Consider the following 19,406-nt stretch of genomic DNA (forward strand, 5'->3'; position numbering starts at 1 on the left):
AGCAGAGAAGCCCCAAAATGGGTGAACGACCCCCTAAAATGGGTAAAACCTCCCCTCAAATAGGCGAATCACCCCCCAAAATGGGTGAATTAACCCAAATCTGCAATTGAGTGATGCGGTGCAAATAGGATTTATACTTCCGAAAGTGATGCTCCCCCAAAAATAAGTGATGTCCCCCCCCCCCAAATGAGCTCCAAAGTCATTTTACCCCCAAATGAACGATGCTCTCCCAAAATGAGTGATACACCCCCAAAATGTTACACCCCCCCCCCTAAAATTAGTGATGTTTACCCCAAAATTAATTATATTCTCCAAAAATGAGTGATGCTCCCCAAAAAGGAATGATGGTACCCAAACAGGGCAATCCCCGCCCCAATGATTCTCCCCCAAAATGAGGGATGCTCACCCCCAAATGAGTTGTGTCCTCCAAAAAATGAGTGATTCGCCCCCAAAATAAGTGATCCACACCCCAAAATGAGTCATAGTTGCCAAAAAATGAGTGATGGCTCACCCCAAAGTGAGTTGTGTTCCCCAAAAATGAGTGATTCTCCCCAAAATGAGTGATGCTCACCCTAAAATGAGTCATATTCTCCAAAAAATGAGTGATGGCTCACCCCAAAGTGAGTTGTGTTCCCCAAAAATGAGTGATTCTCCCCCAAAATGAGGGATGCTCCCCCTAAAATGAGTCATATCCTCCAAAAATGAGTGATTCTCCCCCAAAATGAGGGATGCTCCCCCCAAAATGAGTTATATCCTCCAAAAAATGAGTGATGCTCCCCAAAAAGGAGTGACCTACCCCAAAATGGGTGATGCTGCCCCAAAACATGTTATGCTCCCTGAAAATGAGGGATGCTCCCCAAAATTGAAGTGTTTCCCCCCCCCCAAAAAGTGGTATTTAAATGAACGATATCCCCCAGACTGAGGGATGCTCTCCAAATACCAGCAATGGTCCCCAAAATTAGTGTCTCTCCTCCAAAATGAGTAATTTGGGGGAGCGGTGCCCCCCAAAATGATTGATCTTCTCGAAACCATGATGCTCCCCAAAATGTTTCCCCCAAATGAGCACGTCTCTCCCCAAATGAGCAATACTCCCCCAAATGAGTGACGTCCCCCCAAAACGATGCTCTCCCCAACTAGCGATCCTCCCGAAAGTGACTCTCCCCAAAAGCAAGTGATGCTCCCAAAAATGAGTAAATCTCCCCAAAATAAGTGACTTCCCCCCCAAATGCCTGAATTTGCCCCCCCCCCCCCCAAATGGGTGACGCTCTCCAAAAATGAGCAATGACCCCCAAATTAGGGACTGTCCCCCAAAACGAGTGGCAAATCCCAAACCGGAGCAATTCTCCCCAAAATGGAAGTCCCCCCTCCCCCGCGCCTCCCCTAATGAGCCATTGCTAATTAACGGGTTGATTTTCTGGGGCGGGGGGGGAAAGGTGATTTTTGCACAATTTTTAGCAGAAAATGGGGCTGCGGAAAAGCTAAAAATGGGAAAAATCCCCGCAAAATGGAATTTCCAGCCCAATTTTGCTCCTCCGATCGCGGCGGCTGCCTGCGGCGCTGCAGCCGGCCCAGCACCCAGCAGCTCATTAGCCAGAAATTTGCATATTTTAGAAAATACTGAATATTCATGAGCATCGCAGCAACATTTCCTCGGCGGTATTTTCTGCCAAAAAAAAGTGCATTTCTCTACTGAAAAGTTGCAAAACGGCGCCGCAGACGGGGGATGAAGACGCTGGAGGCCGGTTGCTTAATTAATGAAACGAGTTATTTATTTCCCAGCTGTGCAAAGGTGGGGGGAGCGCGGGGGGGTGTGGGGGGGCCGCGGGCGACCCATTTTCCTCGGGTTTGGCCCCGTTTTTGGGGGGCACCGGGGTTGGGGGGGTGCGAGGGCAGCGCCGCATCAGGTTGGGCAGAGCACTGCAAAGAGAGAGGTTATGGGTGTGCGCTGGCGCGCACGAGGGTGCACCAGGGATGCACGGGGTTGCACGTGGGCGCACGAGGATGCACAAGTGTGCGCGGGGAAGCACGAGTATGCACGAGTGTGCACGGTGGATGCACAAGAGCACACGGGGATGCACGATGATGCATGAGTGTGCACGGGGATGCGCGAGGCTGCACGATGGTGCACGAGTGTGCACGGTGGATGCACAAGAGCGCACGGGGATGCACGATGATGCATGAGCGTGCACGGGGATGCATGAGGACACACGATGATGCACAAGCGTGCACGAGGATGCACGAGCGTGCATGGGGAAGCACAAGTATGCACGAGGGTGCACAAGTGTGCACGGGGATGCACAAGAGCGCACGGGGATGCACGATGATGCATGAGCGTGCATGGGGATGCGTGAGGACACACGATGATGCACGAGCGTGCACGGGGATGCATGAGGATGCACAATGATGCATGAGCACACACAATGATGCACGAGGGTGTGCAACGACGCACAGGCTTACGCTGAGATGCACAAGTGTGCACCGGGATGCACAAGGGTGTGCAAGGACGCACAATGATGCACAAGGGTGCACAACGATGCACAAGCCTGCGCGGAGGCTGCATGAGCGCGCACAGGGATGCACGGGGGCGCGCAAGGGTGCCCGAGCGTGCACACGTGAGCGTGCAGAAAGGATGCATGAGCGTGCGTGAGGGCGTGTGGGTGCACAAGGATGCACGAGCACGCGTGAGTTGCTGCGCGAGGCTGCCCAGTGGCTGCAAACGGGATGCGCAGAGGATGCAGGAGGAACACGGAAGGGATGCACGAGGAATGCACGAGACCGGGTGCAGGAAGGGTGCACGAGGGCTGCACAAGGATGCAGGAGGCTGCAGAAGAGATGCGCAAGAGCTGTGCGGGAGATGCTGAGGAATGCAGAAGGATGCCCAGGTGATGCATGAGGGGTGCCCAGGAGATGCCTGGAAGATGAACGGGCACGCGTGAGGGATGCACGATGGCGCGTGAGGGGTGAAAGGGGGTGCGCAGGGGTTCGTGAGGCTGCATGAAGGAAGCAGATGGGCCACGTAAGGGTGCAAGGGCGGAGCAGGGAGGACGCGCAGCGATCTGCGAAGGTGCGTGAGGATGCCTGAGGGATGCACGGGAGATACACCCGGGTTTCACAGAGGATGCAGGAAGGATGCACCGGAGATGCGCAAGGGACGCATGGAGATGCATGAAGGATGCAGGAGGGGTGCACACAAGACGCAGAGGAGATGCACAAGGACGCACAGGAGATGCATGAAAGATGCAGGAGGGGTGCACACAAGATGCAGAGGAGATGCACAAGGATGCACAGATGGATGAAGGATGCGAGGGAGATGCACAAGGATGCACAGATGGATGAAGGATGCGAGGGAGATGCACCAGGATGCAGAAGGGATGCACGGAGGCGCAAGGCGAGCCGCTACCTTTGAGGATGTAGTCCGTGAGCAGTGTGGGCACCTTCTCGTTCCCCTCCTTCATGGCAAACAGGACTGCGAGGGGGAACGGAGCCGTGAGCCCGGCCCCACTTGCCCCCCAAATGTCCCTTTCCCCCCTCAGACCAGCCCCACAGTCGCCATAGAAACACTGCCAGAGTTTCCCACAATGCACCAGGCCTGCGAGCATCCAAAACAAGCACTTTCACCCCCAACCTGCCGGTCCGTGGCAATGCAGAACGCGTGTTTTACCCCCAAATCGGTGCTGGTGTAGGGTGCAAAGATGGGAGGGGGGGTTGCTGCAAATCAGCTGTGCTGCGGTGATGCAAAATGGGTGATCGCACCCCAAACCAGCTGTGCCGCCATGCTGCAAAATGGGTCTTTCCCCCCCCGAAAATGAGTTTTGTTGCAGTGATGCAACACGGGCGATTGCACCTCAAATTGCCCCCACCGCAACGATGCAAAAAAAAAAAAAAAGGGTGGAATGCACCCCAAACTGGCTGCGTTGCGATGATGCACCCCCGTCGCAGCCACTGCAGCAATGCAAAATACGCATCTGCGTCCCAAATCTGCCACGCCGCGGTGACGCAAAACGTCCGATCGTGCCCCAAAACGGCGGCCTGAATGAATACTCACTGTTAGTGAGCATTTGCAGGTCCTCGACGGAGGGCGGCGACCCCTTCTTCTCATAGGGAATCACCGTGTTCAGGTACTGCAAAAAAAAACCCAAAACCAACCACCCCAAAAAACACCCAGATGGCACAAAACTGCCTCTTTTTTTGCACCGCCTTGAGACAAATCACCCCAAAGTGGTGCCGAAGCAGAGTATGCCCGCGATTTTCCTGCGATTGCATTTAATTTGCAGGTGTTTCGGGGGGTACTGAATGAATTGCATTGCTGCAAAACCCGCCCAAACGCGAACCCCTGCTTAGGGAGGATTTTTGGGGGTGAAAAAGGGTGGTTCTTGCCAGATGGATTAGCGGGGTGTAGGGGACGGAGTGGGGTTGTAAAATTAAAAAAATATTTTAAAAGGGGTTTGGGGGATGCAGGGGAAGGGGGGGGGCGGGGTGAAAGGGGACAGATTTGGGCAATTTTTTGGGGAAAAAGGGCACCTGCTTCTCGTTGGCGGCGGGGCCGAAGGTCTGGCGCAGGCCGGAGTGCAGGATGCTGGAGATGCCCTCCATGCTGAAGCGCTGGGGACACACGTGTCACCCTGTCACCTCCCAGGGACACGGACATCACCCGTGGCACCTCCCTTGGCACCAACGTCCCCCCAGCTCCCAACTCCCATCCACGTCCCCCCCATTCCCCTTTCCCACATCCCCCCCCCCCGTCCCCATGTCCCCCCATCCTCCTGTCCCCATGTCCCATGTCCCCTGTCCCCTTGCCCCACCCCCTCTCCTGTCCCCGCATCCCCTGTCCCATGTCCCACTGACCCATGCCCCCGTCCCTCATCCCCCTGCCCCGTGTCTCCCTGTCCCATGTCCCTCTGCCCTGTCCCCTGTCACCCAACCTCTGTCCCCTCATCCCCCTGTCCCCCCATGCCCCTGTCCATGTTCCCCCATCCCTCATCCCCCTGCTCCGTGTCCCTGTCCCATGTCCCTCTGCCCCATCCCATCACCCATCCCCTGCTCCCACATCTCCCTGCCCCGTGTCCCCCTGTCCCATGTCCCTCTGCCCCATCGCCTGCCACCCATCCCCGTCCCCACATCCCTGTCCCATGGCCCCTCATCCCCCTGCCCCGTGTCCCCATCCTACGTCCCTCTGCCTCGTCCCATCACCCATCCCCTGTCCCTGCATCCCCCTCTTCCACGTCCCCCCATCCTTCATCCCCCTGCCCCATGTCCCTGTCCCATGTCCCTCTGCCCTGTCCCATCACCCATCCCCGCATCCTTGTCCCATGTCCCTCTGCCCTGTCCTGTCACCCAACCCCTGTCCCCGCATCCCATTGTCCCCTGTCCCCACATCCCGTCCCATGTCCCCCCCTCCCTCAACCCCCTGCCCTATGTCCCTGTCCCATCTCCTGTCCCCCCATCCCGCATCCCCCTGCCCCATGTCCCCGTCCCATGTCCCTCTCCTCCATCCCGTCACCCATCCCTTGTCCCCGCATCCCATTGTCCCCTGTCCCCAACCCCTTCCCATGTCCCCCCATCCCTCAGCCCCCTGCCCCGTGTCCCCCTGTCCCCGCATCCCCCATCCCCCCATCCCTCCTCCTCCCATCCCAAATCCCCCCATCCGCTCTCCCCGTGGCCGCGGTGTCCCCCACCTTCCGGGGCATGTGGTTCCCGCGCTCGGGACGCCCCCCTTGCAGGCTCAGCCCCCTGTCACGACGGCGGCGCCGGGCGGCCTCCCGCTGCTCCCGCTGCTCCCCCTGCACCGCCAGCAGCGCCCCGATGAACGCCGTCTTCACCTCCTTCTCGAACGCCAGCTCGTCCCGCCGCGCCAACTGTGCCACCAGCTCCGCCGACAGCGCCCGGCTCGCCGCCTCCGCGCGTCCCGCTGCCGCCGCCAGCTCCCGCGCCGAAAGTCGCCCCAGCCCTGCTCCCCGGGTGCCGCGGTCAGAGACGGGCACGCGCCCACAGGGAGATGGACCGTACCGTTAGAGACGTGGACGGTGTAATTGCACCGTACCGTCAGAGACATGGACCGCGCAATTGCACCGTACCGTTAGAGACGTGGACAGTGCAATTTCACCGTACCATTAGAGACGTGGACGGTGCAATTATTAAGATGCACGGGGTGAGGAGCGGCTGAGGGACCTGGGGTTGTTCAGCCTGGAGAAAAAGAGGCTGAGGGGAGACCTCATCGCTCTCTACAACCACCTGAAAGGCGGGTGTGGTGAGGTGGGTGTTGGTCTCTTCTCCCCAGTAACAAGTGATAGGACAAGAGGAAATGGCCTCAAGTTGCGCCAGGAGAGGTTTAGATTGGAGATTAGGATTAAATTTCTTTACTGAAAGGGTTGTCCAGCGTTGGAACAGGCTGCCCAGAGAGGTGGTGGAGTCACCATCCCTGGAGGAGTTCAAAAAACATGTAGATGTGGCACCTCAGGACATGGTTTAGTAGGCATGGAGGTGTTGGGTTGATGGTTGGACGAGATGATCCTAGAGGTCTTTTCCAACCTTAATGATTCTATGATTCTATGCTATGATTCTATTCTATGATTCTATGCTATGATTCTATTCTATGATTCTATGATTAATGGGCTGCCTGGTGCAATTGGTGAAATGCCCAGTGCAGTAAGAGCAATGCCCGGTGCCATAAATGAAACGCCTGGTGCAGTAAATGCAATGCACAGTGCAATGAGTGCAACGCCCAGTGCAATTAGTGAGATGCCCAGTGCAATAAATGAAATGCCCGGTGCAATTAGTGCAATGCATGGTGCAATAAATGAAATGCCTGCTGCAATAAGTGTAATGCACGGTGCAGTAAGAGCAATGCCCAGTGCAATAAATGAAACGCCTGGTGCAGTAAATGCAACGCACAGTGCAATGAGTGCAACGCCCAGTGCAATTAGTGCAATGCACGGTGCAATAATGAAATGCCCGGCGCAATTAGTGCAATGCACGGTGCAACTAGTCATACACCTGCAGCAATTACTGAAATGCCCATTGCAACCAGTCACACGCCCAGTGCAATCACTGACGTGCACAGCGCAATGAGGGAAAGGCACCCTCAAGTTTGCAAAATGCTTCGTGCACTTAGCGAGACACACGGCGCAATTAGTAAGAGGCACGGGGCGATTAGTGGGCTGCCCGGCGCTACGGGTGAGGCACCCTATGCAGGAAGTGCAATGCACGGTGCAACTAAGGAAATGCCCGGTACAATTAGTGGGATGCCCAGCGCAATTAGTAAAACGCACAGTGCAATTAGTGACACGTCTGGTGCAGTCAGTGTCCTCCCTGGTGCAAAAATGCCCGATATAATTAGTGACGTGCCTGGAGCAACCAGTGAAATGCATAGTGCACGAGTGAAACACCCGGTGCAATTAGTGACGTGCCTGGTGCGATTAGCAATATGCACAAGACAATTTCTGTCCTGTCCAGGGGAATTAGCGATACGCCTGTGCAATTAGCGCCGGGCACGGTGCAAGTGAACACACGCTACGTTTAGTGAACACACGCTACGTTTAGTGAAATTCCCAGGGCAATTAATGAAAGGCACAGTGCAATTAGTGAAACGCACGCTGAAACTGTTCAGATGGATCACGGGATTAATGAGATGCACGGTGCATTTATTGGACCACCAATAAATAAATACATTGTGCAATTACCAAAATGCCCAGCGTCATAAATGACACGTCCAGAGCAATTCTGGAATTGCCTGGTGCAGTTAGTGACCTCCATGGTGCAATAAATGAAAGGCACTGCGCAATCAGGGGAATACACAGAGCAATTAGCAAAATTCCAGGGCAATTAGTGACACACACCATGCCACTCATGAAAAGTCTAGTGCACGGTGCATTCAGCGGCACGGGCAGCGCACGTCGAGAAATGCACCGCGTGCTGCACGGTGCAATCAGTTAAATTGCCTGGTGCTCCTGGGGAAACGCATAACGCAATTAGTGAAAAGCACCACCGTATTTTCCACGTATTCAGGACAATGCCCGCTGCAATCAGGAAAACGCCTGGTGCACAGCGCATACAGCGGCAATCGGTGCAGTCAAGGGAGTGAAACACCCGGCAAAACGCACAGTGCGGTCAGGAACACGCACCACGCGTGGCTCAGTGAAGTGCCCGGCGCCTTCAGTCGCAGGCACAGTGCTGTCAAGACAGCGCATTTCCTGAAACGCAGGATGCCAACAGCAAAATGCAGAGCGCACCGGGCATTTTTGCCAACCGCACGGCAAGCGTCGCAAACGGCTCGGCGCGCGGGGAGAGAGGACAGAGCACGCCACTGCCGCTGCTGCCGCAAGGCACGGAGCGTTTAAGGAAGGGCACGGCGTGTTTCGCAGAACGCCGAGTGCTTTAGGGAAAGGCGCAACGCGTTTAGCAAAATGCATTTAGTGCAACGCACCGTGCACCAGGCATTTTGCAAAATGCACGGCGCTCTTGGTGAAACCCCGGGTGCGTTTAAAGCAATACTAAATGCAAGACCCATGTGGGCTTAATTTTTTGCCCAGAGCCCCTTCCTGGCCAAACAGTGTATAAACACCGGGGCAAGCCAGCCCTGCAGCCTGGAGAGACTCATTTGTCCAATTTGGTTGGAATCGCCCCCAAAAAGTGACTGGCCTGGATTTTGCTGGCCGTACCTTCATGGGAGCAGTTGTTGTTGAAGGCAGGGGAGAAAGCACGCAGCTCACGCAGAAGGATGGGCTCCGTGCCCCCGCCGCCGCCTTCGCCTTCAGCATCGGCCTCAGTTTCGTCCTCCTCCTCTTCCTCCTCCTCCTCCTCCTCCCCCTCAGGGTCAGCCTCGGGGTCAGGCGAACTCTGCATCAGCTCCTCCAGCTCCTCGATGACCTGCGGGGCATCAGTGTCCTCCACCTGCACCTGCATCCTACCTCCATCTTGCATCTACACCCTGCAGCCCACAGCTACACCCCTGCATCTCCACCTGCACGCTGCATCCATGTCCTGCACCCACATCTGCAACCTGCTCCCTTCATCCTGCACCTCCATCGGCATCCCGCATCCTCCCCTTCATCCTCCATCTGCATCGGCATCCCGCATCCTCCACCTTCCCCTTCATCCTCCATCTGCATCCTGCTCCCTTCATCCTGCACCTGCACCTGCATTTGCATCCATCTGTACCCTGCGTCCTCCAGCTGCATCCTGCATCTGCATTCCACGTTCCCATCTCCATCCGAATCCCACATCCCGCATTCACACACCCCCACGGGTACTCACACCCCAGACCTGCACCTACATCCGAATCTGCATCCCGCACCGATGTCTGCATCCTGCATCCTCCACCTGCATTTCGGATCTCCGATCTGTACTCGTACCCGCATCCGCACCCTCTGTCCCGCATCCACACCCTGCACCCGCATCCGCATCCCCTTCCGCGCATCTGCACCCTGCATCTGGCACCCGCGTCCTGCATCCCACATCTGCATCCTGCCTCTGCCCCCCGTGTTTTCATCCTTCAACCCGTGCCACCCATTTGTATCCAGCACCCGCGCCCCGCATTCCCATCGGCACCCGCATCCCACATCGGCACCCACAACCCGCATCTCCATCTACACCCAAATCTGCATCCCACGCCCTGCATCCCGCATCCCAAGATGATGGGATCTGGCCTTTTTCACATGGCCACGGGGCTGGGGCGGGCCGAGGCCGTGCTGGGGGGCTAAAGCCTGGCTTTTGGGGGACACGCAGGCGTTCAGGTGCCCACGGGGGCCAGGGGTACCTGCTCAGCTGTCAGCAGCGGCTCCTCGTTGATGCCCGAGTCTTGCTCACTCCTCTCAGTGAGCTCCTCCTCCTCCTCCTTCTCGCAGAGCTGCAGGAGACACAGGCTGGGCGGCCTTGGTGGCACCGCAGGCACGGCCCGGCACAGGCATGGCCCCAGCATGGACACAGACATGGCCCTGGCCCTGGCACAGGGAGAGCCACCAGGGAACCACAGCTCAGGGGGACACGCTGCATGGGGGGGTTTGCATGGGGAGACATTGGATGGAGACATCAGATGGGGATGTTGGACAGGGAGACGTTGGATGGGGAGATGTTGGATGAGGGCGTTGGATGGAGACGTTGGATGGGAACATTGATGGGAGGATGCTGGACAGGGACACTGGATAGAGATGTTGGATGGGGATGTCGGGTGGGGAAATGTTGGACAGGGATGTTGGATGGGACTTTGGACAGGGACGCTGGATGGGGATGCTGGATTGAGACATTGGGGAGGGAGACGATGAACAGGGAAGCATTGGATGGGGAGGTGTTGCAAGGAGACGGATAGAGATGTTGGATGGGGAGACACTGGATGGAGAGTTGTTGGATGGAGACATTGGACTGGGAAGTTGGACAGGGAGAAGTACAGGTACATTGGATGGAGATGTTGGATGGAGAGATGTTATCATTAATACATTGGATGGTGGCATTGGATGGGGAGGTGCTGGAGGTGCTGGATGGAGATGCTGGGGATGTTGGATGGGGAGACGATGGATGGTGACGCTGAATGGGGAAGAGGTCAGATGGAGACATGGGATGGGGACATTAGACAGGGAGATGTCAGAGGGGAACGCTGGATGGGGAGGGGATGGATGGAGATGTTGGATGGAGATGTTGGATGGGGAGGCATCCTCTTGTTTACCACCTTTCACAGTCTATTTCACCTTTTTAGCAGAAAATAACCCAAGAAATGGACCTTCTCTTCCCCCTTTAGCAACAGGTTGCTTAACATCCAAATGGGTTAAATTCAGTGGATTTTGGGGCATCTTTGCAGCCCTCCCACAACCCCAAATGCAGCTATTCACAGCATGAACTCACTACAACGAAGGAAATGCTATTTTCTACCCCAAAAAATACACCACCTCACCCCTGGCTTGGGAGCAAATTGGCAAAGACCACATTGCCAAACTAAACACTTAATTTTGCCTAGTTTAGTGTGTTTTCCTCCTAAAATGTGGACACCCACTGTGTCGGTGCTGCAGCACCCCAAAAATACCATTTTTGGGTAGTTTGCAGCGGCCTGATGGTCACTGAGCCTTGGAGCTGATTGACAGCTGTCAAGCATCGCCGGGGGTCATGCGGGGACAGGGGGGGTTTGGGGAGCCAAGGGGGGGGCCACAGCCATACCTGGGGGTCGGTGCCGTCGGGGGCCTCAGCCCCAGGGAGCAGCCAGGGCCGGGGGGAGCCCTGGGGGGCGAAGCCATCGGTGAGAGCGTCCCAGACCCTGCGGGGAGGTGGGTGGTGAGCGGTGATCCCAAAATGTTGCCTCCCAGAAAGACGTCCCAAAAAGGTATGCCAAAATGCCTCAAAACACCCCAAAATGCAGCCCCGGAGCACCCTAAAATGCCCCCCCTAAAATCCCGAAATACCACTGAAATGCCTGAAACATCTCCTAACACCCCAAATGATGTCCTAGAAGACCTGAAATGATGCCCTAGAAGACCCCAAAGTGCTGCCCCAGCACTTGATATGCCCCCAAACATTGCCATCAAAATACCCCCAAAAAGGCCACTGCAATGTCCCGAAATGTCCCTAGATGCCCCCAAAAAACCACCCTGAAATGCTCCAAAATGCCACCCCAAAACATCACCATGACATCCTGAAATGCCCCAAAACATCCTGAAATACCCCCAAAGCCCCAGAAACACCCCAAAATGCCATCCTAAAACACTGCCCCGAAGCCCCAGGACTCTCTGAAAGGCCCCAAAACACCTCAAAATGCTGCCCAGGAACACCTCAAAATGTCCCAAAATGTTCTTCTGAAACACCCCAAAACGCCCCTAAAGGTCCCAAAGCTCCAAAATGCCTGAAATGCCCCAAAATGCCATGCTGAAACACCGAACATTGTCCCCCAAATCCACAATGCTCCAAAATGCCACCCTGAAATGCTCCAAACCACCATCCCCCAACCCCCCCCCCCAATACCCTGAAGTGCCCCAGGACATCCCAAAATGCCACCTTTGAACACCCAGAAATACCCTAAAATACTTTCTTAGAACACTTTCCTGAAACACTGCCCCAAAATGCTCCAAAATGCCCCAAAACGCTGTCCCAGAACACCCCGAAATGTCTCCAAATGCTGTCCCAAAACCACCACCCCAAAAAGCTTTCCAATACTGCCCTGACACCCCAAAGCACCCCAAAATGCCACTGGGAAAGACTCCAAAATGCTGTCCTGAAACATTGCCCTAAAATGCCTCAAAAAGCTGCCCTGATACCCCAAAGAAACACCCCAAAACGCTGCCATGGTGCTCCAGGTCATCCCCCAGTTGCCAACACCCCAAAACGCTTCTGCAATGCCCAAAATGCCTTAAAACGCCCCAAAATGCTGTCCTGGAACATGCTGAAATGCCCCAAAATGCAATCACAGCACCCCAAAATGCCACCCTGAAACACCCTAAACTGTCACCTTGAAACAGCCCTGAAATACCCCAAAACTGCCCTGAAACACCCCAAAATACGGCCCCAGAACATCCAAAAATGCTGCTCTGAAATCCCCCCCCAAACACCCCAAAACCAGCTGTGATGCCCTGAAACCCCCCAAAATCTGCTAAAATGCTGCCCCAAAACACAGCCCTGAAACACCTGGAAACAACCCCAAAACTGCCCCAAACCACCCCGAAGCATGGCCCTGATACCCCAAAATGCGCCAAAACACCCCAAAACTGCCCTGAACCCCCTTAACCCCCCCCTCCTCTGCACCACTGTTGGGGTGCCTGATTCTCCCCCGCAGGGCTGGACCAATTTTGCTCAATTTTACCCCAAAAAAGGTGCATGGGGGAGGGGGAACAGGAGAAAAAAGGGGGGGAAAGGGGGAAAAAAGGGGAAAAAAGTGAAAAAATGTGAAAAAAGAGGAAAAAAGTAAAAAAATGTGAAAAAATGTGAAAAAAGGGGGGAAGGGGAAAAGGGGGAAAAAGGGGGGGAAAGGGGAAAAAAGGGGAAAGGGGGAAAATGGGGAAAAGGGGGAAAAGGGGGGAATGGAAGAAAAAATGAGGAAGGGGGAAAAGAAGGAAAAAGGGGGAAAATGGGGAAAGAAGGGAAAAAGGGGGAGAAAAGGAAAGATGGAAAAATGGGGGATGGGGAAGGAGGAAAAGGGGTGAAAGAGGGAAAAGGGAAAAATGGTGGAAAAAAGGGGAAATGGGGAAAAAGAGAAAATGTAAGAAAAAAGGGGGAATGAGAGGAAAAGGGAAAAAAAGGGGAAAGTGGAGAAAAAGGGAGAAAAGGGGGAGAAAGAGGAAAAAAATGGGGAAAACGGGAGAGAAGAGCTGAAAAGTGGCGACATTGGGAAAAAGGTCAAAAATGGGGAAAAAGGTCAAAAATGAAGAAAAAGGTCAAAAATGACAAAAAAGGTCAAAAGTTGGGAAAAAGGCACAAAAAGAGATTCCAACATTTCTCCCCAGTTAAGGCAAACCCACCCGTTTTCCCACTGCAAATGACGTTTTTCGGCTGACACGGTGCCACGTCCACACACATCCCGATTCCCCCTAAATCACCCCAAAACCCTCCTGCCCCTCCCCAGCCCCCCAAAACCGCCCATTTTTGGGTATTTCTCCCAGCTCCCTCCTCGCCTGATCTTACTTCCCCCCAAACCACGTATTTCACAAATTAACGCACAAAAATGCGCACGTCCAAACCCCCCTGTATTCCCATTTTGAACAAAACCGCAGCAAATAAGGAAAAAATAAGTGATTATCCACCAAAATTTGCCTTTTTTTTTTCACGCTCTTAAAGGGCCGGCACCCTGCAGGGTCAGGCGAGCAGCAGCAGCAGATTTCTGGGTTAATTATGGCAAGAATTGGTTAATAATTAGGGAAATACGGCATCTTTAAGGCGCCTGCCCATCCCCCGCCTGTGCACACAGGGCTCATTCAAGAGGGGAATAAAAAAAAAGCCCTGTTTTGCCCAAACTGACCCAAAAAGACACAATAAGCAGCACAAAGTGGTGCCGCGAGCCAGCTGCCGGCGACAGCGCGGCGCTCCCGGCACCGGGCCAAAATGCGTTTTTTTTCTCTGAAAAACCATCAGTTTGGCCAATTACGAAAAGCAATTTGGCCTGGGTGGATTTTGGTGGGGGGAAAAAAAAAAAAACCAACCCCAAAATATACAGATTTGGGGGCTTTTGGGTTGAAAACAACCACTTTGCATGGTGAAAAATGTGTATTGGGAATGGCAGCCTGGGGAATAATCCCAATTAAACACAAAAAAATTCATTAGAAAGGCGTTAATGTATAAACATTGCTGAAAAAAAAAAACCCACGCAAATTTGGCAAAAAAAAAAAAAGGCATTTTGCAACCAAAAAAAAAAAAAAAGTTTTTTAAGGAAAATGTAGTTTTTAATGCAAATGCCACTATATTGTGGAAGGGCTGGGGAGATTTTGCCCCAAACTGGCTGCCCCCTGGCTTGGTGCAGAGCTTGCGCGTTGCAAGCAGGAATCACAGAATCACAGAATCATGTAGGTTGGAAAAGACCCTTAAGATCATCAAGTCCAACCGTAAACCTAACACTGCCAAGCCCACCACTACACCATGTCCCTAAGCACCTCATCCAAACGGCTTTTAGATACCTCCAGGGATGGCGACTCAACCACTTCCCTGGGCAGCCTGTGCCAGTGCTTGAGAACCCTTCCAGGGAAGTAAAATTTCCTCATATCCAGTCTAAACCTCCCCTGGCGCAACTTGAGGCCATTTCCTCTCGTCCTATCACTTGTTACCTGGGAGAAGAGACCGACCCCACCTCTCTACAGCCTCCTTTCAGGCAGTTGTAGAGAGCGATGAGGTCTCCCCTACTCACACCTTACTCAAGGTTTACACTCACCCCCCTGGGGGCTCTCCTCGCGTAGTCTGAGCCTGCTGTGACCCCCTGCAATGCGACATGGGGCAACCTGCTCTCCCTCCTGATAGGATGCTACACAGCTACTCCAAGGATGCTACACAGCTACTCCAAGGATGCTACACAGCTACTCCAAGGTGCTGCATGATCAGCGCACAGCGCAGGGGGCTGATTTGCATGTGCTGGAGATCTCGCAAGCACACAAGGAGGTGCGATAGGCTCCAGAGGGGCGTTACTCATAGGGTACTACACTGCTACTCTGATGTGCTACGCAACCACGCTGCAGTGGGGTAGGCTGCTCTGCGTGCCGTGGGATGGGGTGTATCTCATGGCCATGCAAGGAAGCATGCGGGCCCAAGGGTGGTCTACTCATAGGATCCTACACAGCTACTCCAAGGATCCTATGCAGCTACTCCAAGGATCCTATACAGCTACTCCAAGGATCCCATACAGCTACTCAGAGGATCCTACACAGCTACTCCAAGGATCCTACACAACTACTCCAAGGATCCTATACAGCTACTCATAGGATCCTACGCAGCTACTCATAGGATCCTATGCAGCTACTCCAAGGATCCTAGACAGCTACTCATGGGATCCTGTACAGTTACTCATAGGATCCTACACAGCTACTCCAAGGATCCTACGCAGCTACTCTAAGGATCCTGTACAGCTACTCCAAGGATCCTATACAGCTACTCATAGGATCCTGTACAGTTACTCATAGGATCCTACACAGCTACTCCACACTGCTGCCTGACTACGCCGCGATGCAGGGGGCTGAGCTGCATGTGGGGTGTACCTTGCTGGCATGCACTGAGGGAGTCCTTACTCATAGGATACTACAGCGCTGCTCCCGACACGTTGCATGATTGTGCCACGATGCAGGGAGCTGGTCAGGGAAGTCTCGCAGGGGTGCAAGGAGGCACACAGGCTGTAAGGGGGCTTGCTCACAGGTGACCAGACCACTACTTTGCTGGGCTGCACGACCACGCTGCAACGCAGGGAGCCAGTTTGCATTGGGGGGTGGGGGTTGGATTGTGCAGGTGTGCGAGGAGGCACGTGTCCCCAGGAGTAGGGGGGCCTTACTCACTCCTCATCCTGCAGACGCTCCTCCTCCTCCTGCGCCTGGAGACGCCCCCGCACGGGGGCCAGACCCTCGGTGGCAGCATCGTAGTTGCGGAAGCAGACGGTGAGCTTCTCGTCAAATTCCTGCACCAGGTCCTCCATCGACTTGAAGCTCATCATCTCAGCCGAGAAGCTCTCCAGCTCGGCCAGCGCCGGGTCGGCAGTGCGCTGCGGGGTCCCCCCATCGTCCCCGGGCCCCTCCTCGAACTCCTCCTCCAGGCTTACCAGGGGCGCCTCCATCCTCCTCAACGCCGACGCGCCGCCTTAGCTGCGGGGAGAGGGTGCCCGTGAGGCACCGGGCTACTCGCTACACCAGGGCTCCCCGTCCCCTTTGCTGCCACCGTGCTGGCTGAAACCCTCCTGCCAGGGCTACTACACCGCCACCAGTATCTCTGTAGTATCCCAGTAGTATCCCAACAGCATCCGAGTACTGTCTTCACAGAAATAGGCCGATATCCTGACACTATACCAGCGGTACTTTACCAGTAGCAAAAAAGTGTTGATAGTGGCCCAAAAGTATCTTAGTGCTACCCTGATAGTATATAAAAAGGATCATAACACTACCTTTTTTACCGAACTGGTAGTATCTTAGTAGTATCCTTAGACTAGATCACTATCCTAGTAGCGGCCTGGAAGTATCGTACTAGTATCAGTAATGTGCTGGCAGTATCCCAAAAGTTTGAGTGCTGCCCTGATAGTATCACAGAAGTATCTTACCGCTCTCTTTTCCAGTGCCCTTGTAGTATCTCAGAAGTATCCTACTGATATCCTGCTAGCATCCTGACAGCGTCCTACGAAGAAAGTAGTACTGTCCTGACAACACCTTAGCAGCCTTGTGATAATAGCCTGATATTATCCCAGTAGTACCCTGATACTATCTCAGTAGTATCCCAGTAATGGCCCTGTAGTATCGTAGTAGTGCCTCGACACTCTTGTCGAGGTATCTCAGCGGTATCTTGGAGTATCCAGGCAGTATCCTGATAACACCTTAGCAGCATCCCGATAGTACCTTTGTGCTACACTGAGAGTATCCTACTAGCAGCTATTGAATAGCTCAGCATTACTCCCATGTTGTACTAGCACAGGTAGTAGTATCTTGATACTACGTCAGGAGTATCCCAATAGCATCCTAGTTACACCCTAACGGTGCCCTGATCGTATCACAGTAGTACAGGAGCACTGTCCCGACAGGATGCTAATAGTGGTGTAATGGTATACCGCTACTGTCTTAGTAGCGTCCTGATAGTATCTTGGTAGTGCAAGGGAATATCCAGACATTACTTTAGTGCCACGTTACTACGCGGAAAGCATCTTAACCCTATCTGTTGTAGTGTCCTGGGAGTACCCTGACGGTGTTAGCACGACCCCAGTCGTTCCTTCGTAACAATATCTCAGTATCAACCCTGGAGAGACGCTGGAAATGTCTTAGTAGTATCCTGATAGCATCCTGGTAGTGCCCTGATAGTACCTTAGGAGGGTTCTCGCAGTATCCCAGTAGCATCCACATAGTGTCCTGCTAGTATCTTAGCGCTACCCTGGGCGTGCCTTAGCACTGCCTGCAGCGTTTCAGGAAACTCCCGCTAGCATCTCAGTAGCACCCCAGGAGTATCCCGAGAGTATCTCAGCTGTGTCCCGACAGCATCGCACTACTCCCTCGCAAGGTTACTGAGAGTATCCCAGTAGTAGCTTCACAGTAGCCTCACAGGAAGCAAATAGGAACCTATTCGTAAGCCAGCAGTAGCCCAGTGAAGGTGCCACTACCCCAACCGCTCACCCAGCCCCGGTCATGCTTCCCCTGGGGAGGGGGAGGAGAGCAGAAACACACCGCAGCTTTTGGGGGAAAACCTGGCCAGATTGGGGCTTCGAGTACCGCCTGTGCACGCGCGCCCCCGCCCCCCCGCGCAGCACGTCCGCACGCCCACCCTGCACACGTGCACCCCCCACGCGTGCACTGTCGTCTGTGCGTGAACCTCCACAGGTCTGCACCCCCACGCACGCGCGGGGTGCGTGCACAGCCCTGCGTGCGTGCGCTTGAGGGTGACAGCGCACGCACGCGGGTGACGACGGTGCACGACGGCGGGGCGTGCGGGTTGGGCCGGGTGCGTGCACAGGGGTGCGAGCGCACGCTGCACACGCGTGCACCTCCACACGCGTGTGCCCCTGGGGGTGCACGCATGCCCCCACGCACCGTGCGAGCATGCGCCCGGCACGCGCGTGCACCGCTGTGCGTGCACCCATCCCCATCCCCGCACGCCGTGCATGCACCGTGTACCCCAACATGCCCGCACCCTTCCCGTGCACCCCCCAAACGCGAGCTCCCCGGTTGCATGCGCACACCTGCAACGTGCGTGCACTGCGCCTGCTGCACCCCCGCTACGTGCAGCTCTGTGCATGCACACACCCCTGCACCCCCTGTGCATGCACCCGCCTGCTTGCACCCCACTCAAACACCCCAAAAATGCCCCCAAAGCACCTGCCCCCCCCCCCCCCCCCCCCGCCGCAGCGCATGCGCATCCCACGATGCACCACCCTTGCACGGATGCTGATGCGCAGCCGAGCACCCCCGGGGCCAGCGCCCCGCTGCCCCCCCCCCCCCCCCCCAACACCGACACCCCGCACAATGCACCGAGCCCCTCCGTGCTGCACTCCCAAAATCCGCCCCCCCCCGTCAACGCAATGGCCAAACGCACCCCTCAATGCGGGCACCCCCCCCCCCCCCCCAATGCACCGCTGCGGCGCGAGACACCCCCCCCCCCCATGCACGCGCCCCCAGACCTACCCCGGCCCTTGCACCGCGATGCACCCCCAAAAATCCCTCCCCCGGGCCCGCACGCCAGCGCACCCCCCGCTGCACCCCGCAATGCATGCATTACCCACAATGCACCACGGCGGCGCGCCCCCGATGGCCCCCTCCTCCCCCCCCACCTCGTGCACGCACCCCCGGGGGTGCCCGATCCCCGCGCTGCACCCCAACATTCCCCCCCCCCCCGCAGGCAGCAACAACGCCCCGTGCACCCTCCGCCGCCTGCACCCGCCCCGGCTGCACCCCAAAATCCACCCCCCCACCCCCCCCCAGCCCCGCACCCACCTGCGTCCCCGCATCCTCCGCGCCGCGCCGAGGGTGGGGGCGGGGGGGGCGGGGGGTTTGGGGGGGGTGGGGGGGTGGGGAGGGGGCGGTGCCGCACTGCGCACGCGCGGGGGAGGAGGGGTGACGTCAGCGGGTGCAGATCGTGGGCAGGGGAGCCCTGACGTCATTCCCTCCCCCCGAGGGTGGTCTCCGACCTATTTCGCTCCCTAAAATATTGTTTGAGCCCCCCCCCGTGTATCTGTGTCCTTACAGGCGTGCACATCTCGTGCACCGTAACTGGAAATTAAAAAACGAGCAGAGAGAAAGGTGAAAGAGGCTCCAAAGCCAATTATTTTCTTGAGGAAC

At 55.6% G+C, this 19,406-nt stretch overlaps 1 protein-coding gene across 2 annotated transcripts; it reads right to left on the reverse strand.

The window, feature by feature from the left end:
- Positions 1–1,753: 1,753 nt before the first annotated feature.
- FEZ1 (fasciculation and elongation protein zeta 1) lies at positions 1,754–19,124 on the reverse strand. 2 transcript variants are annotated; one of them, XM_075521273.1, is made up of 10 exons: positions 19,062–19,124; positions 15,939–16,241; positions 11,143–11,239; positions 9,755–9,844; positions 8,658–8,865; positions 5,676–5,947; positions 4,522–4,602; positions 4,046–4,121; positions 3,401–3,466; positions 1,754–1,917 (listed from the first exon to the last, which is right to left on the reverse strand). In XM_075521273.1, exons 2-10 carry the CDS (start codon positions 16,211–16,213, stop codon positions 1,901–1,903), a joined length of 1,182 nt encoding a protein of 393 aa, XP_075377388.1. In that variant the 5' UTR covers positions 16,214–16,241; positions 19,062–19,124; the 3' UTR covers positions 1,754–1,900. The 2 variants fall into 2 exon arrangements, with proteins under 2 accessions (XP_075377388.1, XP_075377389.1); XM_075521274.1 differs by lacking the exon at positions 19,062–19,124 and adding an exon at positions 17,442–17,697.
- Between the last annotated feature and the right edge of the window lie 282 nt (positions 19,125–19,406).

Source organism: Mycteria americana, chromosome 19 (assembly GCF_035582795.1).
Source record: "Mycteria americana isolate JAX WOST 10 ecotype Jacksonville Zoo and Gardens chromosome 19, USCA_MyAme_1.0, whole genome shotgun sequence".
Lineage (NCBI taxonomy): Eukaryota > Metazoa > Chordata > Aves > Ciconiiformes > Ciconiidae > Mycteria > Mycteria americana.

What these genes read in the sequence shown, in the direction of transcription:
- FEZ1 (XM_075521273.1), bottom strand. Translation starts at nt 16,213, where the DNA reads ATGGAGGCGCCCCTGGTAAGCCTGGAGGAGGAGTTCGAGGAGGGGCCC. An exon ending in CCGACGGCACCGACCCCCAG is followed by an intron (nt 9,845 to 11,142) that starts GTATGGCTGTGG and finishes TGTCTCCTGCAG; the next exon opens with CTCTGCGAGAAGGAGGAGGA. An exon ending in CCGCCGCCAACGAGAAGCAG is followed by an intron (nt 4,122 to 4,521) that starts GTGCCCTTTTTC and finishes TTTTTTTTGCAG; the next exon opens with TACCTGAACACGGTGATTCC.